Source organism: Mesoplodon bidens (genome assembly GCF_964165515.1).
Source record: "Mesoplodon bidens genome assembly, chromosome: 4".
Taxonomy (NCBI): domain Eukaryota; kingdom Metazoa; phylum Chordata; class Mammalia; order Artiodactyla; family Ziphiidae; genus Mesoplodon; species Mesoplodon bidens.
The window spans coordinates 141,521,384-141,548,937 of NC_138160.1; the positions used below are offsets into that span (position 1 = coordinate 141,521,384).

The 27,554-nt window shown below is 39.5% G+C and overlaps 2 protein-coding genes across 3 annotated transcripts; one reads left to right on the forward strand and one right to left on the reverse strand.

Annotated features, from left to right (window-relative positions):
• Positions 1 to 1,406: 1,406 nt before the first annotated feature.
• LOC308616268 (olfactory receptor 7G2-like) lies at positions 1,407 to 6,967 on the reverse strand (the record flags this gene model as incomplete). Of its 2 annotated transcripts, XM_081232528.1 has the most annotated exons (2): positions 1,407 to 2,273; positions 6,941 to 6,967. In XM_081232528.1, one exon carries the CDS (start codon positions 2,244 to 2,246, stop codon positions 1,407 to 1,409), a length of 840 nt encoding a protein of 279 aa, XP_081088654.1. The 2 variants fall into 2 exon arrangements, with proteins under 2 accessions (XP_081088654.1, XP_081088653.1); XM_081232527.1 differs by lacking the exon at positions 6,941 to 6,967 and having other exon boundaries at positions 1,407 to 2,345.
• A 12,913-nt stretch (positions 6,968 to 19,880) lies between these two features.
• On the forward strand, positions 19,881 to 20,828 carry OR1M1 (olfactory receptor family 1 subfamily M member 1; the record flags this gene model as incomplete). Its single annotated transcript, XM_081232526.1, has 1 exon — positions 19,881 to 20,828. The coding sequence occupies one exon, from the start codon at positions 19,881 to 19,883 to the stop codon at positions 20,826 to 20,828; it is 948 nt and encodes a 315-aa protein (XP_081088652.1).
• Between the last annotated feature and the right edge of the window lie 6,726 nt (positions 20,829 to 27,554).

Sequence of the window (27,554 nt, forward strand, 5' to 3'; positions counted from 1 at the left end):
ATATAGCTAAAAATGGTATACTGTATACTTGAATATTGCCAAGAGAATAGATTTTAAATAGTCTCACCACTAAAAGAAGTCCTAATCATGTGACAGAACAGAGGTTTTAAGCTAATTTTATGGTGGTAATCATTTTGAATATGTTAATGTATCTAATCAACAAACTGTACAGCATAATCTTATAGTTCATATGTCAATGATATCTCAATAAAGCTGAAAACAATGATCAAATGCTGGAAATCAACTGCTGGCTGCATAAATCCAATTTCAATCACCACGGTTGCATTACCTTCTCCTTTTCTTTGTGTCATTTCCATTTCTGTCTAGCTTATTAGGATACATAGATTATATTAGGACATGTTCAGACAATCTGGGATTAGCTCATCTTCTACAAAGACTCTAATTCTAAATAAGTAACACTCACTGTTTTTCCGATTCTATTCCATTATAGTTGATTACAACATCCACATTTTTATCATATAATATTAATAGGTTATAAGAAATAGGATGTGGACAAATTGTTTTTAGGGCCACTATACAACTAATTACAGAAATATATTCTAGTTGACTCCATGGAATATTCTATAATTACCTGACTCAAAGAAGGACAACCAGGGTTCCGTCTCTGGAAATCATGTCCATACATGACATCTTCATCTGGCAACACCACTGATGACCCTGAGGAAAACCAGTCCCAGGACAAAACAACACATGCAGGACTGAATGAATTCCTACTCCCCGGCTTACATACATTTCTTACCTATGAAGACCTTTTTATGAAAGATAACTCTCTTTGTTGTTTGGACATATTAGAGATTCTTTTTCTTATTAGAACTGAAGGCTTCCTCACTAATGGAATTCAAATATCTCATGTTTCAAACCACTGACACATTTCATAGATAATGAAACTGACTATAGTAGATACTTATGTTCCTCAGTCTAATTCATTAATAAGTAGGTGTGTGAAAGGTAAGATCTCTTACTCCACTATAGACCTAACTCTGGGGTGCAAATCATATGGCCCCACCATAGATCAGGTGGAAGCTAGTCTGTAGATATGACCACAGACTTGCTACAGTACTTCCTTTCCTAATAATTTTGGCAATATTGCTTATTCTGAGAGTGATGCAAAAAATTTATAAAAACTAGAACCCTTGCTTCAGGCTCTACTTCTATAGAAACTGAGCAAAGAAATTGAATTGAAGAACTGAAAATAATGTGTCCAGCAGCATATGGCTGAACAAAGCAAAATGTGGTGTCAACCCCAAGTTAAAGTTAACTTGGAAATTCTGCTGTTGGCTGTTTTAGGAGAATTTGTTAATGAAAGTATCAGACATTATGGCTCACCCAAGATTCCTAATCCCTTGCCTCGTTCTAGAAACTCAAGTCCAAAGTAGAGGGCATGATCACAGGAAAGAAGGTATCCTACTAATAAGTTTCCTCAAGGCTCTCTTCATGTCCTTGTTTCTCAGGCTGTAGATAAAAGGGTTCATCATTTGAGGAAGTACAATGTACATAACTGAAGCCACTGCAGTCTTCCTGGATGAGTCAGTAACCACAGAACTAATGTAAACTCCAAAAAGTGTCCCATAGAATAAGGACACAACTGTAAGGTGAGACCCACAGGTGGAAAAAGCTTTAAGCTTTGTCCCTGCTGATGGCATTCTCAAAACAAAGGGGACAATTTGAGTATAAGAGAAAATGATCCCAGAGAGGGGAATGCCACAAAACAGGCTAGCCACAGAATATATCAAGATGTTATTAATGAGGGTATCAGAACAGGCCAGCTTGATGACTTGAGCAAGTTCACAGAAGAAGTGAGGGATTTCCAGGTCTTTGCAGAAGGACAGCCGCAATACCATCAGACTGAGGAGCAGGCCAAGCACTGTGCTGATGAAAAGTGAGAGTAGAATCAGCAGAACACAGAATCGGGGGATGATGATAACCGTGTACCTCAGGGGGTGACAAATGGCCACATAGCGATCATAGGCCATTGCTGCAAGGAGAAAATTTTCTAAACCAACAAAAACCAGGACAAAGCCAAGCTGGGTCAGGCAGCCTATGTAAGTGATGTGCTGTATCTCTGCCTGGATGTTTACCAGCATCTTTGGAATCGCAGTTGTGCTTATACAGATGTCAGTAAAGGAAAGGTTTGAGAGGAAGAGATACATTGGGGTATGGAGGTGGGAGTCACAGCTAACAGCCAGGATGATGAGCAGGTTTCCTAGGACAGTGATCAGGTACATTGCTAGGAACAGGCAGAATAAGAAGGACTGCAGTTCTAGATCATCTGTCAATCCCAGGAGAAGGAATTCTGAAACATCTGTTTCATTTCTGAGTTCCATGTTGTCGATGAATCTGATGGGGAAATGGAGTGAAAAGAAAAGGAAAAGAATGTTCCCCAGATGAGCAGCACCAGCATCAACTGAGAACTTGTTAGAAATGCAATCCTTGGTACCACTCCAGATTTACTGCTGATAAACTCTGGAGGTAAGGGCTAGCAATCTAAGTTTTAACATACCCTCCAGATGAATGTCATATATGCTAGCACTTTGAAACTGTGCTTAAATAAAAAATAAAACTCTGTGTATATTGTGAACCCAAAAGACGATGCAAGTCTGTCCCTTTGCTAATTTTTCTCTCCATCAACATCTCTCATACTTCCTCTTCCCTCTACTCTCTTTATTGGCCATTATTTTGATTGGTCACCAACTCTGTATCACACCTGTGCCAAGTGTTAAGACTGAAACAAAGAATAAGACACAGCGTTTCCTTCAGAAATATTTCTTGCCTCAAGCAAAAGAAAAATGAGAATGAAGTTATTCTCTCTCTTTTGTAATGCACGATGCCTAAACTTTGACCTGCTGCAGAGTCATCTGAAGGGCTTGTCAAATTACAGATGAGTTAGATCGTACTATCACTCCATTCATCCATGCGGACACTTAGGTAAAGTGAGGGTACATCATGGACATGAAAGACACAGTGTGTGGAAAAGACTAAGTCTGAGCTAAGATTATCTGACTGCTGAGTTGACTCTCTTAACCAATCATTGTCAATGTCGCTGGATAGTACAGAATTAGCATTTCTAAACCAACACTCAGATTTTACAATTTTCCTTTAAAATTTTAATATTTTAATCTAGGACCATGCTCTAAATCTTTTCTCTTCCCTACAGTGTATGTCCATCCCTACGCATGAAATACTGTATAGCAGGTCATGGCATCTATCCAAGGATACACTCTGCACCTGAGCAAAGATTAGAAAATGTTGCCTGTAAACTAGAGCTCATAAGACTCCCTCATGAAATGTAACGCACCTGCATTAACAATTAATTCTAAGAGAAGGTGTGCAAATATCAATGACATTCTCTGTCTCAGCCTAATGGGACCTCTTCCCCTAAGGTGATAGGAGGCATATGATTTTGTTTTTTAAAAGATAAATGAGAGAAAGAACAAAATGCATAGGCTTCTAAAAAGTCGAAGAAAATAGCAACAATTTTTGGCCCTTGCAAGACAGAGAATTACAAGATAAGAAGACATATGATACTTACAAAATATTCAGGCATCCTATAGGACTGTCTCCGTAAAGCAGTGGTCCTCTTTCTCCTGGCGGGGGATGGAAGTGGGCATGACAGCCTTTATTATTTGCTGTATTACTTAGACTCAAGCACTCTGAACTGAATCCAGGACCAGCACTTCCTTTGAGAATAGGGAAAATGGTTCAATTGTATGAGAAGATTTGGTGTCCTCATTTGTATGATGGGAACTCTCATAAAGCTGCATAGGGATGTTGCAATGATGAGAAATGAATAGAGACAGGGCAGCCAGCATAGTACTCAGCATACAGTGCATGTCATTTACAATTTGCATTCTTATGTGATTTCACTTTTCTCTATTGTTGCTATATTTAATCCCTCTTCATTATTTTTAATCACCAGGGAGTATTCCACTGCAAGTTACATCATGTTTTATTTCTCCATTCTGCTGTGTTGATTCCTTTTATCAATGTATTTTCTGGAACACATATATACCATAAAGCAATGCATGAGGGATACCACCACATTCAAGGTGATGTTGTCTCTAGGAAGAGGAGAACAACAACTGAGGGGATGCGAAAGGGAGGGCTTTTGTATGTGTGTATTATTTTGTAACTTTATTCTTAAAAAACCCCTGAAGTTGATATGATAGAGTGTCAACATTTGAAAATTCTAGAATAAGTTGAAGGATGGTTATTTTTTAAAATTTATTATACTATCTCTGCTGTTCTTATATTAAATACTTGGCAATTTTATAAAGAGAAACAGGTGTACTGGGATGGCAGCTAGCTGTTTCTCTGTGTCTCTACTTTCTCCCCCATAATTTCATAGCCCAAGTCCAGAGGTAATGCAGACACACTTCTGTGCAGTGGTGTTTAAAGAAGCAGGAATGGACATGAAGGGAAAGCTGACAAAACACCTTCCCCACAACCACAAGAAGAATTTAAGTAAGTGTCAGAAAATTTTGTAACAGTCGTCATGTTTGAGAAGGGGCAGATCTCTTCTCAGGAGGATAAATTTTTCCCCCATTTTTAGAGAAGATATTAGACCAGCAGACTGAGAACTGGGTGAGCATTGATGCAAACAATCATGAGAATTTGGCACCAAGAAGACAATTTGTCTGGAGTCCCATGGGAGACTTGGTTCTGATCATTTCATACATGTACTCTGCTCGTTGCTTCCCATAGATGACTTTGGAGTAAAATGCCTCATCTCATTACAAAAGCATTATCTAACATGCATGAATTTACCTGACTGGCATCAGTGTGAGATGAAACTTGAAATGACACCTGGATATTGAAGACAGATCTGTACTCAGAAAGGGCAGAGAGACCAAATGAGACAATGCAATTTTAGTTCAGGATTATCTCTGGAAGGTGTGCCTGTTTTGACTAGGCAAGAGCCGTTGAAATGTCACAAGTTGATTCTTTAGAGTATCTCGTTTTCCCCAGGGGATTAATATCCAAAGCTCCTCATTAGACATATATTATTAATGTCATTCTGATCCTTGAGCAGTCAAATCATTAAAGACCAAAACTACAGAAGAGAGGAATTCATGATGACTAATCCCTGACTTGTGAGGCAAGGATACATTACCCATTCTCTTTACCTGTTCATGCTCGCCTGCATTTTACATACCTTGCACATATGTACACACACTTCTCTTCTAATGAACTCCTGGATCCTTTTATAAAATTACAAAAAAGGCATCTCAAATTAATAATACCAGAAAGCCTGATTTCAATTTTTGTGTGAAAAAATATTTTACATATTAGGTACAAATAGTACATTTATGAATATAGTTAAGATATTATAAAATTCAGACACTTAGGGGCATTTCAGTTTTAGAGCCACTGAATGTTAATTCCTGTTCTTTATATTTTATACAGCAGTATCAAAGTTATTCCCTATGATCTATTGTGACTGTGCTCAGTATAAACTGACGTCATACTCTTTTTAGGCTTTCATAACCATGTTTTCCATTTTTCACACAATAGATTCAATGTACATTTTCCTTCACATTTAGGCAACTTTGGATTGAATTATGGTTTTTTATTTTAAAATTGTGTTGTGATAAAGTACAATGTCACCAAAGGCACTAGTGTGCAGTTTTGTCTATTATATAGTAGATCTCATGAGATTTCATCCATAATTTAAAATGTGATGGTGCTCTATCTTAATATTCACTTAAAAACATTTTTCTTTAAAGACTTCAGTATTTTCATGTGTTCATCATTTATTTTCATTCTAACTTTTTCTATATGAATTTTCTTATGCTGTATATTTCTAGATATATTTTAAAAATAAACTTATGACAAGATGGCATTTTAATATCACTGAGGAACATCTTAACAGCAGTAAATTTCAAGCACATGTATATTAGGTAAAATACACAAAGCCTTAGCTGGCTCAAAAAAAGGTTAAATTTTCCATGTAGCACCAAAAGATCTGACACTTAAAATGGTAGGTGGGCTGGAGTCAAGTGGCTCTGCTGATCTATGCCCTTAGGGAAGAGGATGCTGTTTCAGGTAATGAGGATTAAATAATGAATCTGGACTCCTGTCTTACACCAATGACAGACGTTAACTCAGAATAGATTAAAGAATTAAATGTAAGATCTGAAATGGAAAACTCCTGAACAAAACATAGGGGTTATGCTGTTTGACATTGGTTTAGGCAATACATTTTTGGAAGTGACATCAAGAATAAAGGCAACAAAACAAAAATAAACAGGTAGACTACTACAAGCTGAAAAGCTTTTGCATAGGAAAAGAAACAATTTAAAAAATGACCTTAATTTGACAAATTCCTCACCTTTCCCAAATTCGTGTTGGCTGATTGCCTCACCTTGAGACACAAAGAGAATGATATGCTTTTCTCTCTGTGTATTTTAAAAAATACATATTTAAGTTGTAAGCCATGTTGACTTGATATACATGCTCAGTAAAATTATCATTGTGGTCAATATAATTATCATATCCATCTCCTCACATAGCTACCTTTTTTTTTTTTTTTTTGTATAAGAACACCTAAAACCTAAGCTGCGGCTAGTGCTCTGGCTATAATGACACACTTGCTCAACTCCTTCCCCTACCCTGTTCTCTTTCTGACACTAAAATTCTCCTAAGAACATTGTTCACAAAGTCACTATAGAAATAACCCTGATCTTGGGTTCACCTGAGCTAAGCACCCTGCATATGTGATGGATTTGTTTTGTGTCTGGAGGTTCACTAGCATCTTGAGGACTGTGGTGGTGCTGAAACTGATGTCAGTGACGGGCAGGTGGGAGAGGAAGATGTACATGGGGGTGTGGAGGTGAGAGTCAGAACTGACGGCGAGGATGATGAACAGGTTCCCAAGCACAGTGACCAGGTATATGGTCAGGAATAGACAAAAGAAGAGGGGCTGCAGTTCTGGATCCTCTGAGAGGCCCAAGAGGAGAACTTCTCCTATACCTGTTTGGCTTTCTGATTCCATGTGTGGATGAGTCTGCTGGGAAAAATACATGTGATAAGACATATAGCAGATGTACACAAATCACTTACTTTAGAAAACTGTGATATCTGTATTGTAAATTGAAGTGAATAGTCCTCATGTTTTTCTTTGCCTTCTGCCTTTCTCTCAGTCTCTCTCACTTCCTCAACCTCTAATCTTTCTGTCCTTCTCTCTCCTACACTCAAAACTAATTTGAACTTTCCCACATTGTGCCAAACAATAGGAATAAAATAGGGAACAACATGTAAAATAGATAGCTAGTTGAAAGCAGCTGCATAGCACAGGTTGATCAGCTCAGTGCTTTGTGACCACCTAGAGGGGTGGGATAGGGAGGGCGGGAGGGAGACTCAGGAGGGAGGAGATGTGGGGAAATATGTATATGTATAGCTGATTCACTTTGTTATAAAGCAGAAACAAACACACCATTGTAAAAACAATTATACTCCAATAAAGATGTTTAAAAAAATAAATAAATAAATAAAATAAAGTTAAAAAAAAAATAGGGAACAACATATGGCTGATTCACTGAGAATTCTCCAAAGCTTCAAACCAGCAAGCAGGAAAACCAAAACCAAGCATATGAAATATGACTTTACAGCAGAGTTTCTCAAACTGTGCCTTGCATTAGAATCAACTCAAGGACCTGTCAAAACCCAAATGTTTGGCTCCACACTCAGAATTTGAGATTCAGAAGTTGGACATGGGGCTGGAAATTTGCCTTTCTAACACATTCCCAAATGTTGCTGTGTTGGTCTGGGTTTTACTTTGACAACCACTCTTCTAGAGCACAGATCACTGTGGGCCTAGAACATCAAATTGTTTATGTGTTGGAGCAGAACCAGCATAATTAAAGAGGAAAATGAGGGCCTGACTCATCAATGTTCTTCTAATGCTCTGTGAGTTCAAGTTCATGGCTCCATTCAAACTCATCATTTTCAATGAATCACCAAAATCTGTCCTTTTAATTCCCCATTTCCATTCCTGTCCCATTATAGGATTATTATCACAAACATGATCTATAATCATTGTAATAATAATGGTATTACCAGGTATCATAAAATTAAATGCAATAATTATTATTGACTGTTCACACTATCACTAACACTTGCAATGCTCTACTGTCAGGCATAGTTTTCAGCACTTTTCTCATACTAATTAATTTCATTTTCTCTGCTGACCTATGAGTCAGGTGCTTCTAAAATCCTTCTATTTATGCTCATGAAAAGATAAAGTGAGGTGAAGATATGGATCCAAAGTACTTGACTCTCCAGTGGTAAGTGTTTAAGGGATTTGAACTCAGGTTTCCATGCTTTGCAGCTGAACTCATACCAGAAGGATGCAAACTTAGAGAAGTAGAGATTTAGGTATCCCGAAGGGTTCATCAGATTCCATCAATTGCCTTTTAAAAACTTTAACCTAAATGAAGTTGCAAATTCTTGCCCTGGTTATGAAAGTCTTCTAATTTCTGACTGCAAAAGGAATATCTAGAAATTACAGTATCAAAACAGGGCCCACACTCAGCACCTGAGATCAACATTAGAATATGCTACTTGTACATGCTACTTGTAAATGTATATTCAAAAGCAACAATTTGTCAGTGCATTCAAATTAGGATTCTGGGATGATGAAGATAAAATCTATCACACCACTGTCCATGCTGCTTGACAAATGCATCACCACAGTACTAGGAAGAGGGAGAGAATGGCCAAGTTAGCCTTAAGAGGGAAACAGGAAACTGAGCAAGGTATGTCTGGATACCTGAAATGCCTTGACAATTGTGGGACTCTACATTTTTAATCAATAAAATCATCTTAGCAGAGAGCCTAGTACCTGGTGAAGTACTTGTTATTTAAGACAATGAAACACAGGAGATCAAGATGGCAGAGTAGTAGGCCATAGAATTTACCTCCCTGCCATGGACACATCAAAAATACATCTACACATGAAACAATTCTCACTGAAAACTAACCGGAGACTGGCAGGAAGACTCCTGTACAACCAAGGCTGTAAGAAAGATCCACATGGAATCAGGTAGGTGGGAAGGAGAAGCAGTCACGTCAGGACCTGTGCCCCTGTGTAAGAACTCAGAGGAAAGGGCGAATACATGGGTGGAGATGTTCCCTGGGGAGTGAGCTGTTCAAGCCATATATTGGGCACCCCAGCCGTGGGGTCAGCACAGAGATGAGCCCGCTTGGCTGCTTGCAGAGCCAGTGGCACTAACAGGAGAGTTGTTAATATCAAGACTAAGGGTATGCTTTTAGAAAATATGGGGCGGGATATTCTCTATCTCATTTTATAAGGCCAGAACAATTTGGATGCCTGAAGCACACAAGTTTAGAAGAAAGGAAAATTACACTGCATTCTTTTTTTTTTTACATCTTTATTGGAGTATAACTGCTTTACAATGGTGTGTTAGTTTCTGCTTTATAACAAAGTGAATCAGTTATACATATACATATGTTCCCATATCTCCTCCCTCTTGCGTCTCCCTCCCTCCCACCCTCCCTATCCCACCCATCCAGGTGGTCACAAAGCACGGAGCTGATCTCCCTGTGCTATGTGGCTGCTTCCCACTAGCTATCTATTTTACGTTTGGTACTGTATATATGTCCATGCCACTCTCTAACTTTGTCACAGCTTACCCTTCCCCCTCCCCATATCCTCAAGTCCATTCTCTAGTACGTCTGCATCTTTATTCCCATCTTACCCCTAGGTTCTTCATGACATTTTTTTCTTATATTCCATATATATGTGTTAACATACAGTATTTGTCTTTCTCTTTCTAACTTCACTCTGTATGACAGACTCTAGGTCCATCCACCTCACTACAAATAACTCAATTTCATTTCTTTTTATGGCTGAGTAATATTCCATTGTATATATGTGCCACATCTTCTTTATCCATTCATCCGATGATGGACACTTAGGTTGTTTCCATCTCCTGGCTATTGTACATAGAGCTGCAATGAACATTTTGGTACATGACTCTTTTTGAATTATGGTTTTCTCGGGGTATATGCCCAGTAGTGGGATTGCTGGGTCATATGGTAGCTCTATTTTTAGTTTTTTTTTTTTTTTTTTTTTTTGCGGTACACGGGCCTCTCACTGCTGTGGCCTCTCCCGTTGTGGAGCACAAGCTCCGGACGTGCAGGCTCAGCGGCCATGGCTCACAGGCCCAGCTGCTCTGCAGCATGTGGGATCTTCCTGGACCAGGGCACAAACCCGTGTCCCCTGCATCGGCAGGAGGACTCTCAACCACTGAGCCACCAGGGAAGCCCTATTTTTAGTTTTTTAAGGAACCTCCATACTGTTCTCCATAGTGGCTGTACCAATTCACGTTCCCACCAGCAGTGCAAGAGTGTTCCCTTTTCTCCACACCCTCTCCAGCATTTATTGTTTCTAGATTTTTTTGATGATGACCATTCTGACCGGTGTGAGATGATATCTCATTGTAGTTTTGATTTGCATTTCTCCAATGATTAATGATGTTGAGCATTCTTTCATGTGTTTGTTGGCAATCTGTATATCTTTGGAGAACTGTCTATTTAGGTCTACTGCCCATGTTTGGATTGGGTTTTTTTGTTTTTTTGTTATTGAGCTGCATCAGCTGCTTATAAATTTTGGCCTTACATTTAGTCTTTAACCCATTTTGAGCTTATTTTTGTGTATGGTGTTAGGGAGTGTTATAATCTCATACTTTTACATGTACCTGTCCAGTTTTCCCAGTACCACTTATTGAAGAGGCTGCCCTTTCTCCACTGTACATATCTTTATCAAAGATAAGATGACCATATGTGCGTGGGTTTATCTCTGGGCTTTCTATCCTGTTCCATTGATCTATCTTTCTGTTTTTGTGCCAGTACCATACTGTATTGATTACTGTAGCTTTGTAGTATAGTCTGAAGTCAGGGAGCCTGAATCCTCCAGCTCCGTTTTTCGTTCTCAAGATTGCTTTGGCTATTCGGGGTCTTTTGTGTTTCCATACAAATTGTGAAATGTTTTGTTCTAGTTCTGTGAAAAATGCCAGTGGTAGTTTGATAGGGATTGCATTGAATCTGTAGATTGCTTTGGGTAGTAGAGTCATTTTCACAATGTTGATTCTTCCAATCCAAGAACATGGTATATCTCTCCATCTATTTGTATCATCTTTAATTTCTTTCATCAGTGTCTTATAATTTTCTGCATACAGGTCTTTTGTCTCCTTAGGTCAGTTTATTCCTAGATATTTTATTGTTTTTGTTGCAATGGTAAATGGGAGTGTTTTCTTAATTTCACTTTCAAATTTTTCATCATTAGTGTATAGGAATGCAAGAGATTTCTGTGTATTAATTTTGTATCCTGCTACTTTAACATATTCATTGATTAGTTCTAGTAGTTTTCTGGTAGCATCTTTAGGATTCTCTATGTATAGTATCATGTCATCTGCAAACAGTGACAGCTTTACTTCTTCTTTTCCAATTTGGATTCCTTTTATTTGTTTTTCTTCTCTGATTGCTGTGGCTAAAACTTCCAAAACTATGTTGAATAATAGTGGTGAGAGTGGGCAACCTTGTCTTGTTCCTGATCTTAGTGGAAATGGTTTCAGTTTTTCACCATTGAGGACGATGCTGGCTGTGGGTTTGTCATATATGGCCTTTATTATGTTGAGGGAAGTTCCCTCTGTGCCTACTTTCTGGAGGGTTTTTATCATAAATGGGAGTTGAATTTTGTCAAAAGCTTTCTCTGCATCTATTGAGAGGATCATATGGTTTTTCTCCTTCGATTTGTTAATATGGTGTACCACCTTGATTGATTTGCGTATATTGAAGAATCCTTGCACTCCTGGGATAAACTCCACTTAATCATGGTGTATGATCCTTTTAATGTGTTGTTGGATTCTGTTTGCTAGTATTTTGTTGAGGATTTTTGCATCCATGTTCATCATTGATATTGGCCCGTAGTTTTCTTTTTTTGTGGCATCTTTGTCTGGTTTTGGTATCAGGGTGATGGTAGCCTTATAGAATGAAACTGGGAGTGTTTCTCCCTCTGCTATATTTTGGAAGAGTTTGAGAAGGATAGGTGTTAGCTCTTCTCTAAATGTTTGATAGAATTAGCCTGTGAAGCCATCTGGTCCTCGGCTTTTGTTTGTTTGAATATTTTTAATCACATTCAATTTCAGGACTTGTGATTGGTTTGTTTATATTTTCTATTTCTTCCCGGTTCAGTCTCGGAAGGTTGTGCTTCTCTAAGAATTTGTCCATTTCTTCCAGGTTGTCCATTTTATTGACATATAGTTGCTTGTAGTAATCTCTCATGATCCTTTGTACTTCTGCAGTGTCAGTTGTTACTTCTCTTTTTTCATTTTTAATTCTGTTGATTTGAGTCTTCTCCCTTTTCTTCTTGATGAGTGTGGCTAATGGTTTATCAATTTTGTTTATTTTCTCAAAGAACCAGCTTTTATTTTTATTGATCTTTGCTATCATTGCCTTCATTTCTTATCTGATCTTTATGATTTCTTTCCTTCTGCTAACTTTGTGGGTTTTTTGTTCTTCTTTTCTAATTGCTTTAGGTGTAACGATATGTTGTTTATTTGAAATTTTTCTTGTTTCTTGAGGTAGGATTGTATTGCTATAAACTTCCCTCTTAGAACTGATTTTGCTGCATCCCATAGGTTTTGGGTCATCATGTTTTCATTGTCATTTGTTTCTAGGTATTTTTTGATTTCCTTTTTGATTTTTTCAGTGATCTCTTGGTTATTTAGTAGTGTATTGTTTAGCCTCCATGTTTTTATAGTTTTTTTGCTGTAATTGACATCTAGTCTTATAGTGTTGTGGTCAGAAAAGATACTTGTTATGATTTCAATTTTATTAAATTTACCAAGGCTTGATTTGTGACCCAAGATATGAAATATCCTGGAGAATGTTCCATGAGCACTTGAGAAGAAAGTATTTTTTTGTTTTTGGATGGAATGTCCTATAAATATCAATTAAGTTCATCTTGTTTAATGTGTCATTTAAAGCTTGTGTTTCCTTATTTACTTTCATTTTGGATGATCTGTCCATTGGTGTAAGTGACATGTTAAAGTCCCCTATACTATTATTGTGTTACTGTTGATTTCCCCTTTTATGGCTGTTAGCAGTTACCTTATGTATTGAGGTGCTCCTATGTTGGGTACATAAATATTTACAATTGTTATATCTTCTTCTTGGATTGATCCCTTGATCATTACGTAGTGTCCTTTTTTGTCTCTTGTAATAATCTTTATTTTAAAAGTCTATTTTGTGTGATATGAGAATTGTTACTCCAGCTTTCTTTTTCTTTTTTTTTTTTTTGCGGTATGCGGGCCTCTCACTGTTATGGCCTCTTCTGTTGCGGAGTACAGGCTCCAGACGCGCAGACTCAGCAGTCAAGGCTCACGGGCCCAGCTGCTCCGCAGCATGTGGGATCTTCCCGGACTGGGGCACGAACTCGTGTCCCCTGCATCGGCAGGTGGACTCTCAACCACTGTGCCACCAGGGAAGCCCTCCAGCTTTCTTTTGATTTCCATTTGCGTGGAATATCTTTTTCCATCCCCTCCCTTTCAGTCTGTATGTGTCCCTAGGTCTGAAGTGGGTGTCTTGTAGACAGCATATATATGGGTCTTATTTTTGTATCCATTCAGCCAGTCTATGTCTTTTGGTGGGAGCATTTAATCCATTTACATTTAAGGTAGTTATCGATATGTATGTTCCTATTACCATTTTCGTTACTGTTTTGGGTTTGTTATTTTAGGCCTTTTCCTTCTCTTGTGTTTCCTGCCTAGAGAAGTTCCTTTAGCATTTGTTGTAAAGCTGGTTTGGTGGTGCTGAATTCTATTAGTTTTTGCTTCTCTGTAAAGTTTTTAATTTCTCCGTGGATTCTGAATGAGATCCTTGCTGGGTAGAGTAATCTTGGTTGTGGGTTTTCCCCTTTCATCACTTTAAATATGTCCTGCCACTCCCTTCTGGCTTGCAGAGTTTCTGCTGAAAGATCAGCTCTTAACCTTATAGGGATTCCCTTGTAAGTTTTTTGTTGCTTTTCCCTTACTGTTTTTAATATTTTTTCTTTGTATTTAATTTTTGATAGTTTGATTAATATGTGCCTTGGCGTGTTTCTCCTTGGATTTATCCTGTATGGGACTCTCTGCACTTCCTGGACTTGACTGCCTATTTCCTTTCCAATGTTAGGGAAGTTTTCAACTGTAATCTCTTCAAATATTTTCTTAGACCCTTTCTTTTTCTCTTCCTCTTCTGGGACCCTTATAATTCAAATGTTGGTGCATTTAGTGTCGTCCCAGAGGTCTCTGAGACTATCCTCAGGTTATTGTCCTCCTTTTTTCTTTATTCTGCTCTGTGCTAGTTATTTCCACTATTTTATTTTCCAGGTCACGTATCCATTCTTCTGCCTCAGTTATTCTGCTATTGATTCCTTCTAGAGAATTTTTAATTTCATTTATTGTGTTCTTCAGCATTGTTTGTTTGCTCTTTAGTTCTTCTAGGTCCCTGTTAAACATTTCTTGTATTTTCTCCTTTGTATTTCCATGATTTTGGATATCTTTTCTATCATTACTCTGAATTCTTTTTCAGGTAGGCTGCCTATTTCCTCTTCATTTGTTTGGTCTGGTGGGTTTTTACCTTGCTCCTTCACCTGCTGCGTATTTGTCTTCTCATTTTGCTTAACTTACTGTGTTTGGCGTCTCCTTTTCGCAAACTGCAAGTTCGTAGTTTCTGTTGTTTTTGGTGTCTGCCCCCAGTGGGTGAGGTTGGTTCAGTGGCTTTTGTAGGCTTCCTGTTGGAGGGGACTGGTGCCTCTTTTCTGTGGGGTGGGGCTGGATCTTTTCTTTCTGGTGGGCAGGGCCACGTCCAGTGGTGTGTTTAGGGGTGTCTGTGAATTTAGTATGATTTTAGGCAGCCTCTCTGCTAATGGGTGTGGTTGTGTTCCTGTCTTGCTAGTTGTTTGGCATGGGGCATCCAGCACTGGAACGTGCTGGCCATTGGGTAGAGCTGGGTCTTAGTGTTGAGATGGAGATCTCTGGGAGAACTCCTGCCGGTTGATATTACATGGGGCTGGGAGGTCTTTGGTGGTCCAGTGTCCTGAGCTTGGCTCTCCCACCTCAGAGGCTCAGGCCTGACACCAGGCCAGAGCACCAAGACCCTGTCTGCCACATGGCTCAGAAGAAAAGGGAGAAAAAAGGAAAGAAAAAAATTTGAATAAAATAAAATAAATTATTAAAATAAAAAATAATAATAATAATAAAGGGAGAAAAAGGGAAGAAAAAAACAAAGAAGAGAGAAACCAAACCAATAAACAAATCCACCAATGATAACAAGCACTAAAAACTAAACTAAGATAAACATAAATATCAGAAACAAATCAGTCACAGACAGCAAACCCCAAATCTACAGGTGTTCCCAAAGTCCACCACCTCAATTTTGGGATGATTTGTTGTCTATTCAGATATTCCACAGATGCAGGGTACATCATGTTGATTGTAGAGACTTAATCCACTGCTCCTGAGGCTGCATGGAGAAATTTCCCTTTCTCTTCTTTGTTTGCACAGCTCCTGGGGTTCAGCTTTTGTTTTGGCCCCACCCCTGCATGTAGGTCACCCTCAGCCTTCTGTTCCCACTCAGACAGGATGGGATTAAAGCAGTGGCTGATTAGGGGGCTCTGGCTCACTCAGGCCAGGGGAGAAGGAGGGGTACAGTAGCTATAACTGGAATGCGGGGCGAGCCTGTGGTGGCAGAGGCTGGTGTGACTTTACAATAGCTTGAGGCCCACCGTGTGTTCTCCCAGGGAACTTGTCCTTGGATCATGGGGCTCTGGCAGTGGTGTGTGGCACAGGCTCCTGAGGGGGTGGTGATAGTAGTGACCTGTGCTTGCACACAGGATTCTTGGTGGCTGCAGCAGTAGCATTAGCATTTCATGCCTGTCTCTGGTGTCCGAGATGATAGCTGCAGCTCGTGCCTATCTCTGGAGCTCATTTAGGCAGTACTCTACCTTCTGTGGGCAGACAGGGAAGGAATTCCCTCTCCTCATGCACCCCAAAACAATGGTCTCTTGCCTCTTAGGCAGTTCCAGACATTTTCTTGGACTCCCTCCTGGCTAGCTGTGGTGCACTAGCCCCCTTCAGGCTGTGTTCACGCAGCCAACCCCAGTCCTCTCCCTGGGGTCTGACCTCTGAAGCCCAAGCCTCAACTCCCAGCCCCCACCCACCCTGGCAGGTGAGCAGACAAACCTCTTGGGCTGGTGAGTGCTGGTTGGCACCGATCCTCTGTGCGGGAATCTCTCCGCTTTGCCCTCCGCACCCCTATTGCTGTGCTCTCCTCCATGGCTTTGAAGCTCCCCCACTCCGCCACCCGCAGTCTCCGCCCGTGAAGGGCCTTCCTAGTGTGTGGAAACCTTTCCTCCTTCATGGCTCCCTCCCAGAGGTGCAGGTCCTGTCCCTATACTTTGTCTCTGTTTTTTCTTTTTTCTTTTACCCTACCCAGGTACGTGGGGGAGTTTCTTGCCTTTTGGGAGGTCTGAGGTCTTCTGCCAGCCTTCAGTAGGTGTTCTGTAGGAGCTGTTCCACATGTAGATGTATTTTTGATGTATTTGTGGGGAGGAAGGTAATCTCCACATCTTACTCCTCCATCATCTTGAAGGTTCCCCCTTTTCAAATAGTTTTGATCTGAAGTTGGTTGAATCTGCAAATGCAGAATCTGTGGAGGGCCAACTGTAATTTCAAATGATCTACCTTGGAGCTTACAAATTCTTTCCTCTGCTTGATCAAGTCCGTTGTTGATAGTCTACTGCATTTTCCATTTTAGCTCCAGAATTTCTCTTTGGTTCTTTTTCATGATTTCTTATCTCTCTGTTAAACTTCTCATTTTGTGCATATATTGTTTTCCTGATTTCACTGAACTGTCTTTTGGTGTTTTCTTGTAGCTCATTGAGCTTCCTTAAAGCAATGTTTTGAATTCTTTATCAGGCAGATCACAGATCTTCATTTCTTTGGGGTCGGTTACAGGAAAAGTATTGTGTTCCTTTGGTCTTGTCATGTTTCCCTGATTTTTCATGTTTCCTGAAATCGTGCATTGATGTTTTCACATTTGAAGAAGGAATTACCTCCCCCAGTCTTTTCTGACTGATTTTGGGAGTAAAATATCTTCTGTCAGCCCTGTAGGGATTCTTAGACTTTCTCAGACTTTTTCTATAGATACATCTTCTTGACATTTCTTGTTCCCGCTTGGGGAAAGGGAGGATTCTTAAGATCATATACCTTCTCTTGATCCTGCAGAGTCAAGCCAGATGCTAGCAGTCTCCTGTTTGCTTTCCCTAGAGTGGTGCTTTGAAACAATCAAGAGTGTGTGTTTTCTCCCAGTCCCTCAGAATCAGGCTGACTTTCTGTGCCTGTTCACTAGCCATCTGCAAATGCTTGCGTTTGCTGCCCATGGTGGCACACACAGGGAGCTAACCACAGGGCATGGGTGTGTTTGGTGGGGGCGGGGGTGAGTTGTGTGGAGTGTTAGGTGTGCTCTTGGGCCAGTTGGTGGTCCAGAGGTGAGGAATCCCCAGCAGCATATGCGTGGGCTTCCCGATGGAATCTGTGAAGCAGTTCATAAGACCTGCATCCTTTTGATGCATTTTGAGTCTGCCTGCTGTGCTCCCAGCCTCTCTCTGCCCTCAGTCATACAGTTCATTTTAGTATTCTGGATGGGATAAGCAAGAGATAAGCCTCTTTGACAGCATTCCACACAGCTGGGGGAGACAGACACTCACTCACGCACTCTCACTTTTCCCTAAGGGACAAATCAAGTGCTGAGGGTGTCTCTCTTGGCACTGAGCTGTGCTGCTTTGGGGGAGGGCTGATGTGAGCAAAGTGAAACTGTTCCTCTTCCTCTCTTCAAAGTTTTCAATCTCAGATTTTTTTTGCTTCACTTGTGTGTTGGAACCTCTCCACTGGACCCCAGACTCCCACAAAGGTGCTCTTGTCTATTGGTGATGGACAAACTTGGTGTTCTTTGGGGGGAGGATGGTAGAAAACTCTTATTCCACCATCTTGCTGACATCACCAGTAAACGTTCTTTAAAGGAAGAAAGTATTCTGAACTGAGCAATTATGTAAATATAATATGTCCATTTATTTAAGTTTTCTCATGACTTTCAATAGTTTTGTAGGTTTCAAACTTTCTTTCCTAAATTATGCATATAAGAATATGCTAGTTAGGGTTTTTTTTTTTTAATTATAAATATTTCCTGATTTCAGGGCTTCCCAGGTGGCGCAGTGGTTGAGAGTCCGCCTGCCGATGCAGGGGACGCGGGTTCGTGCCCCGGTCTAGGAAGATCCCACGTGCCGCAGAGAGGCTGGGCCTGTGGGCCATGGCTGCTGGGCCTGTGCGTCCGGAGCCTGTGCTCCGCAGCGGGAGGGGCCGCAGCAGTGAGAGGCCCGCGTACCGCAAAAAAAAAAACAATAAAAAAAACAATAAATATTTCCTGATTTCAATGATGATGTCTTCTTTGATGCATACATTAAGTGTGCTTTTAGTATTTCCAAACATATAGGAAGAGACTGATTATCTTTTTATTATTGATTTCTAATTTGATTACATTATAAGCAGAGAACATGCTCTGTTTGATATGTATCATTTGGCACTAAGATCTACTTTGTGGCCTAATTTTTGCAGATATGACATATATCCTTAAAAAGAAAGTGGATTTTCTAATAATTTAGTGTAGTGCTCAAATCAAGCTGATTCTGTTATCAAATTTTCTATACCCTGACCAAAATTTTGTCCCCTTGATCTACCAATTGCTAAAAAAGATATCATAAATTTCCTATTATGATATGGTTTATAATTTTTTACTTACAGTTCTGTTGGTTTTTTCTTTATATATTGTAAGCCTATGTTGTTAAGTGTATATTAGTAGCTTTTTTTCTCTTTCTGGTGAATCATTCCCTTTATTATTACATAATGACTTTCTTTATTCTTTTTAATGCCTTTGCCTTAAGTATGTTTTGTCTGATATTAATAAGCTATCCAACTTCTCTTTGGTTAGTATTTCTTGGTATATTTTTAGCATTAATTTTCTTCAACCCTTCTACGTCATTATAGTTTAGGTGTATCTCTTGAATACATGATGTAATAGGGTTTTGTTTCTTTGTCCAACCTGAATCTGTTTTTTAATGATCAGCTTAAGCCATTTAAACTTCTGTTGTAATTATGCATGTGTTTTGTAATTTTTATTTTCTTCTTTATATCTCCTTTCCTAACTTAAAGTGGTTTGATCAAAATCTCTATTTCTGTTGTACCCATACTGTAATTTAGAAGTTATATATTCTATACCCACTAGTTTAGTAGTTACACCTAAAGTTTAATTACATATACTTTATGTAGGAAGTCCAAAATGTTCAATACCTTTTGTCTCATATAATTTTTGCATTTATTTTAATCCACTTTACTTACATATACATGCTCATTATTATTATTATTATTTTAAAACAGTGTTTTGTTCACATTTCTTCTACATTTATACCAATTTCTTGGCTGATCATTGTTTCTTGGATAATGCTTTTTTCTGGATTCAACTTGTTTTACCCTGAAGTAAATCCTTTAGTAGTTTTATTAGCAAAGGTTCATACATGTTATACTCTCTCAATCTTTGTCTGAAACAGGAATAGTCAGCCTTGAGCCAAGGCTTGACATATGCATTGCTATAAACAGTTTATCAAAGGTTCAAGATGCAATACGTATATAAGTTGATAACGTAATTAGTCCAGATTGGAAATTGAGTGTAATCTCTTCTAATCTTCCAGAATCATCTCTATAGCATTCATGTACCTTCCTCCTTTCAATACTTCTAGGGGAATCATGCTGATGGAACCAAACAACCAAACAAGTGCATCCAATTTTATCCTCCTGGGACTTTCAGAAAAGCCAGAACAGGAAACTCTCCTCTTTGCTCTGTTTCTCTGCATGTATGTGGTCACAGTAGTGGGGAACCTGTTGATCATACTGGCCATCAGCTCAGACTCCCACCTGCACACTCCCATGTACTTCTTCTTAGCCAATCTCTCCATGGTTGATTTCTGCCTGGCCACCAACACTGTCCCCAAGATGCTAGTGAACATACAGATCAGGAACAAATCCATCTCATATCCTTGCTGCCTGACCCAAATGTACTTTCTCCATTTCTTTGGCATCATGGACAGTACCTTAATAGCCGTAATGGATTATGACAGGTTTGTAGCTATATGTCACCCCTTATACTATACCACCATCATGAGCCCACGTCTCTGTGGCCCACTGGCTGGTGGCCCATGGGTGTTTTCCTGCTTCATCTCCCTCACCCACATTCTCCTGATGGCCCATCTGGTTTTCTGTGGCAACAATAGGTTGCCTCACTACTTCTGTGACCTCACTCCCCTCCTGAGACTTTCATGCACTGACACCTCTGTGAACAAGATTTTTGTGTTCACTGTGGCAGGAATAGTGATAACCACACATTTCATCTGCATCCTGGCCTCCTATGTTCACATAATTGTGGCCATCTTGAAGTTGCCCTCTGCAGGCAGCAGGAAGAAAGGCTTTTCCACCTGCAGCTCCCACCTCTCTGTGGTTGTACTCTTCTATGGGACCACAATTGGGGTCTACCTTTGTCCTTCATCTGTCCACACAGCCTTGAAGGAGAAAGCATCTGCTGTAATGTACACTGAGGTCACGCCCATGCTGAACCCATTTATTTACAGCCTGAGGAACAGAGACCTGAAGGGGGCCCTGCTGAAGCTCATCAACAGAAAAATCACCTCATCTTCCTGACCACCAGGGCATCTGGAACCTTCCAGGGGGTTAAGATGTAAACATCTGGATTCTTGGGCAAAAATCTGGAACTGCATGGTTTGGGAGAGTAACCACTTTAGATTTTGAATCGCTGAAGCTTGAAAGGTAACCTCAAGATAGCCCTGTAACTGTTTTCTCAATTACTGAGACCACTAAGGGTCCACTGGGATATGACTCATGCTGTATTTCTACCAGGAGCAGTCTAGTTCTAGCAGATTGGATTTATCCATTCAGATCCATTGAGCACTCAACAAATATATATTAAGTATATATTCTGGGTTTGATGTTAGATGCTGGTTATAGAGTCATGAACAGGAGTAGCAAAAATCCCTATAGTTTGAATTATAGTTGAGAGTGAGAGAAGATATCGTACACTTCGTTATAGTAGAATGGAACATGAACATGAGAGGGAGGATAGTATAGTAAGAACACCCAACAGAGTCTGGAAGGGAGAATCAGGGAAGGTCTCCTGGGAGAAGTGACCCCCAAACCCAAAGGATAAGATGGTGTTGTTCAGGCAAAACGAGAAGAAAGAGTATCTCAGAAAAACAAAACAACATGTGAAAAGGTGAGAGAACTACAGAAGCATGCATTTGTGAAGTGAAAAGTCCAGTCATGGCAAATGATGCCAGGTCCTAAGGGCTTTTAGGATCAACCTAAGAGTGCAGCCTTTTTCCAAGGAACCAGCCAGCTAACTTGACTTCCAGGGACCAAAGTCAGGGAGCATGTGGATGAGTTGTACAGCCCCTACCCCTTTCCTATCATTTATCTTCTCTTCTGAGGGAGCAAGATGGCTTGTGCTAGACAAAAGTTATGCGAGGCACAAGGGAGAAAGAGATTCAGACCATGAATTAAGAAAGTGAGGAACTGGAACTTCCTTGGTGGTGCAGTGCTTAAGACTCTGCCTGCCAATGCAGCGGTCATGGGTTCAAACCCTGGTCCGGGAAGATCCCACATGATGCAGAGCAACTAAGCCCGTGTGCCACAACTACTGAGTATGCACTCTAGAGCCCATGAGCCACAACTACTGAGCCTGCGCACCACAACTACTGAAGCCCACACGCCTAGAGCCCATGCTCCACAACAAGAGAAGCCACCACAATGAGAAGCCCTCACACCGCAACGAAGAGTAGCCCCTGCTCTCTGCAATTAGAGAAAGCCCACGCACAGCAACAAAGACCCAATGCAGCAAAAACTAAATAAATAAAATAAAAAAATTTATTTTAAAAAAGAAAAAAGAAAGTGAGGAGCCAATCTTATAATACAATTGGAAATGAAAAAAAAAGCGAGGGACAATCACTTGATGGAATATATCTTCATAGACAAAGAGGAAAATATCAATCAACTGAATCATGAACCTCTAAACCAGAGGAAAGTTGAGGCATGTCTCATTCTCAATATATACCTATGGAATGCATGTAAGTAGTAACACTGCTGATACCAGAAATGAGAGCTAGTCATTGCGCATTTTCCTTGTGCCACCTTACCACGTTTCTTTGTGCTGTCTCATTTCATCATTCTAAAGTCCCTATGAAGGCAATTCATTATATCTGTGTCTATAGTGGAGTAGTCCTAATACTCATACAGAGATTTACAACTAAAATGGAATGAGCAGTGACTTTGAATGGGGCCAGAAATTTTCAAATGGCACTAAGGAGCTGACATCATCTAAGCAGAATGGCTTCGAATAATTGTATCTCGAATTTGCTTTTGTTGCTTTCCTTTCTTTCTTTCTTTGTTTTCTTTTTGACACCATTTCAACTATTTATTTAAACTTTTTTTAACAGAAATTTTTAACACACACAATATTGACATAATTGTTTAATGAACTCCTGTATACCTCTTTCCCTGGCCACATAACTACCAACCTCTGGTCAATCCTACCTCATCTACAACCTTATTCTTCTCCCACTCTTGTATTCAATGTAAGTTTTAAAAATAAATTACCATTTGAGGGTTTCCCTGGTGGCGCAGTGGTTAAGAATCTGCCTGCCAATGCAGGGGACATGGTTCGAGCCCTGGTCTGGGAAGATCCCACATACGGCGGAGCAACTAAGCCCGTGTGCCACAACTACTGAGTCTGCGCTCTAGAGCCCGTGAGCCACAACTACTGAAGCCTGCACACTTAGAGCCCATGCTCTGAAACAAGAGAAGCCACCACAATGAGAAGCCCACACACTGCAACGAAGAGTAGCCCCCGCTCGCTGCAACTAGAGAAAGCCCGCACGTGGCAACAAAGACCCAAAGCAGCCAAAAATAAATAAAAATAAAATAAATAAACTTATTTTTTTAAGTGTAAAAAAATTAAATGAATTATCATTTGAGAAGGACATATTAGCTTGAAACAAGCTCATTCAAAGCAGGATTGTTTATATAGGTCACTTGATGGAACTGGTTTTTTAAAAAGGAGGCAAATTGAATGCACATGTATTGTTATTCCGGGGGATATGACCTTACTGTTAGAAGCATTGAGTATCACCATAAACAATCTTTAAGGATCATCACATCATCAATGTGCCAGATAATTACCAATGGTGAGAAGGACTTCGAAGGCATATCGAAGGGCATGTGACAGAGGTAGATGGGGGTGGTATTTTAGTCTTGGGATTTCTGAGAGCAACCGGTCTCTATTAAGGTGGCTTCTGATCTGAGCTCTGAATTAGGCCAAGAGAGAAGTATTCCTATGAAGGAGGTGGAAACAGTGTGCCAGACGAAGGGAATTGTACATGCAAAGTCAGGCACAAGTCAGTATTTAAGTAAGTTTTAAGGAGCTGTCCATGCTTTTTAATATATATTTAGATTTGTTCTCGTCTTAATCCTTGAACAAAGTCCTGCAAGCATTATAAACCCAACATAGAACTCAGCTTAAAACAACCAACAGTTATTATCTTATAGTCTCTGTAGGTCAGGAAACTGGGCGTGGCTTAGCTGGGTAACTTGCTCAGGGTCTCTGATAAGGCTGCAGTCAAAATGCTAGTAAGGGGATTTCTCTTTCTGATCTTTCGTTGTTAGTGTATAGAAATGCAACAGATTTCTGGGTATTACTTTTGTAGCCTGCAACTTTACCAAATTCATTGATGAGCTCTAATAGTTTTCTGGTAGCCTTTAGGATTTTCTATGTATAGTATCATGTCATCTGCAAACAGTGACAGTTTAACTCCTTCTTTTACAATTTGGATTCCCTTTATTTCTTTTTCTTCTCTGATTGCCATAGCTAGGACTTCCAAAACTATGTTGAATAAAAGTGGTTATAGTGGGGCTTCCATGGTGGCGCAGTGGTTGAGAGTCCACCCGCCGATGCAGGGGACACGGGTTCATGCCCCGGTCCGGGAGGATCCCACATGCCGCAGAGCGGCTGGGTCCGTGAGCCATGGCTGCTGAGCCTGCGCGTCCGGAGCCTGTGCTCCGCAACGGGAGAGGCCACAACAGTGAGAGGCCCGCCTACCGCAAAAAAAAAAAAAAAAAAAAGTGATTATAGTGAACATCCTTGCCTTGTTCCTGATCTTAGAGGAAATGCTTTCAGCTTTTCACCATTAAATATGATGTTAGCTATAGGTTTGTCTCATGTGGCCTTTGTTATGTTGAGGTATGTTCCCTCTATGCCCACTTTCTGGAGAGTTGTTATCATAATGGTGTTGAATTTTGTCAAAAGCTTTTTCTGCACCTATTGAGATGGTCATATGGTTTTTATTATTCAATTTGTTGATGTGATGTATCACACTGATAGATTTGCAGATATTGAAAATCCTTGCATCCCTGGGATAAATCCCACTTGATCATGGTATATGATCCTTTTAATGTATTGTTGGATTCTAATTGCTAGTATTTTGTTGAGGATTTTTGTGTCTATGTTCATCAGTGATATTGGCCTGTAATTTTCTTTTTTTGTCAAACGTGTATTGCACTGCTTAACATGCAAAATTAGAGTCATTCCCATGGGTAAACACACTAATATCCTCAGGATATATCTTAACATGGATAGAATTTAAGTATCTAGATGGCAGGACATCCCTTTCAAGATAAAGACTATATAACATGATAGCTTTGTAGAGGCATATAAATGCCAAAAGAAGGGATAAAGATTGGTTATGTAACTGCTTTCATGCAGTTTGCTACTGTTTCAATTCTGCCTTGTATAGATTATGTCAACATAACTTTGGAAGCAATAATTTTACTATATTTTATTTTCAGAGAGCTTTTAAAAATCAGCATTGTAAATGCAGCTATGCTCATTTAATGTTCAGAATTTTCATTAAAATAAAAAATTTAGCATTGACACTTTGGCTTTTTAAATGGTGTTTAAGGACTTACGGATGTGTATTTTTTATTTGTAATCATAGAGGCTGTCCCAGAAAAAGTATATTATAATGTATATTATAATATGCCTGTTAAAATTCAGCAAAGACAGTAGGAAAATAAGTGTTATGGGGAAATTAAAGAAAAACTGAGCCAGAATCTTTATATTCCTGACTTTAATTTGATTAAAGTAAAGTTTATCATTGTTCTTTCTAAAAAAAAAAAAAAATATATATATATATATATATATTTATCTGGTTAAGATCAGGAAGAGAAATTCAAGAAACAATCCCATTTACCATCACATCAAAAAGAATAAAATACCTAGGAATAAACCTACATAAGGAGACAAAAGAACTGTATGAGAAAACTATAAGAAACTGATGAAAGAAATCGAAAGAAATTGAAGACAGTTGGAAAGATATATCATATTCTTGGATTGGAAGAATCAATATTGTCAAAATGACTATACTACCCAAAGCCATCTACAGATTCAGTGCAATCCCTATCAAACTACCAATGGCATTTTTCACAGAACAAGAACCAAAAAATTCACGATTTGTATGGAAACACAAAAGACCCCGAATAGCCAAAGCAATATTGAGAAAGAAAAACGGAGCTGGAGGAATCAGGCTCCTTGACTTCAGACTATACTACAAAGCTATAGTCATCAAAACACTATGGTATTTCTATAGAAATATAGACCAATGGAACCGGCTAGAAAGCTCAGAAATAAACCCACACACCTATTGTCAATTAATCTATGACAAAGGAGGCAAGACTATACAATGGTGGAAAGATAGTCTCGTCAACAAATGGTGCTGGGAAAACTGGACAGCTACATGTAAAAAAAATGAAATTAGATAATTCTTTAACATCATACACAAAAATAAGCTCAAAATTAAGACCTGAATGTGAGACCAGACACTATAAAACTCCTAGAGCGAAACATAGGCAGAACACTCTCTGACATAAATCACAGCCATATCTTTTTTGATCCATCTCCCAGAGTAATGGAAATAAAAACAAAAATAGACAAATGGGACCTAATTAAACTCAAAAGCTTTTGCACAGCAAAGGAAACCATAAACAAAATGAAAAGACAACCCACAGATTGGGAGAAAATATTTGCAAATGATGTGACTGACAAGGGATTAGTCTCCAAAATTTACAAACAGCCCATGCAGCTCAATATAATCAAAACAAACAACCCAATCAAGAAACGGGCAGAAGACCTAAATAGTCATTTCTCCAAAGAAGACATACAGATGGCTAAGAGGCATATGAAAAGATGTTCAACATCACGAATTATTAGAGAAATGCAAGTCAAAACTACAATGAGATACCACCTCACACCAGTGAGAATGGCCATCATCAAAAAATCCACAAACAACAAATGCTGGAGACAGTGTGGAGAGAAAGGAACCCTCCTACACTGTTGGTGGGAATGTAAACTGGCACAGCCACTGTGAAGAACAGTATGGAGGTTCCCTAAAAAACTAAAAATAGAGCTACCATATGACCCAGCAATCCCGCTCCTGGGCATATATCCAGAGCAAAACATGGTCCCAAAGGATACATGCACCCCAACGTTCATTGCAGCACTGTTTACAATAGCCAAGACATGGAAGCAACCTAAATGTCTATCAACAGAGAAATGGATAAAGATGTGGTGCATATATACAATGGATTATTACTCAGCCATTAAAAAGAATGAAATAATTCCATTTGCAGCAACATGGATGGACCTAAAGATTGTCATACTGAGTGAAGTAAGTCAGACAGAGAAAGAGAAATATCCTATGATATCACTTATATGTGGAATCTAAAAAGAAATGATACAAAGAAACTTATTTACAAACAGAAACAGACTCACAGACTTAGAGAACAAACTTATGGTTACCAGAGAGAAAGGCTGGGGGGAAGGGGTAGTTAGGGAGTTTGGGATTGACATGCACACACTGTTATATTTGAAATAGATAACCAACAAGGACCTACTGTATAGCACAGGGAGCTCTGCTCAATGCTATGTGACAGCCTAGATGGGAAAGGAGTTTGGGGGAGAATGGATACATGTATATGTATGGCTGAGTTGCTTTGCTGTGCACCTGAAAATATCACAACATTGTTAATCAGCTATACTCCAATCTAAAATAAAAAGCTTTTTTAAAAAAGATGCTAGCAGAGACTGTGGTCATCTAATATCTTGACCAACAATAGGAGATCTGTTTCTAACCTCAGATCTCAGTTCTCTGCTGATTGGTGACAGTTCCTGGACATATGGACCTTTTTATAGGGCAGAAAGACAGAGACAGAAAGGGAGAGAGACTGAGGCAGAGAGAGAGAGGCAGGGAGGGAGGGAAAAAGGGAGGGGGGGGAGGAAGGGATGAGCGAAGATGAGAAGGAGGA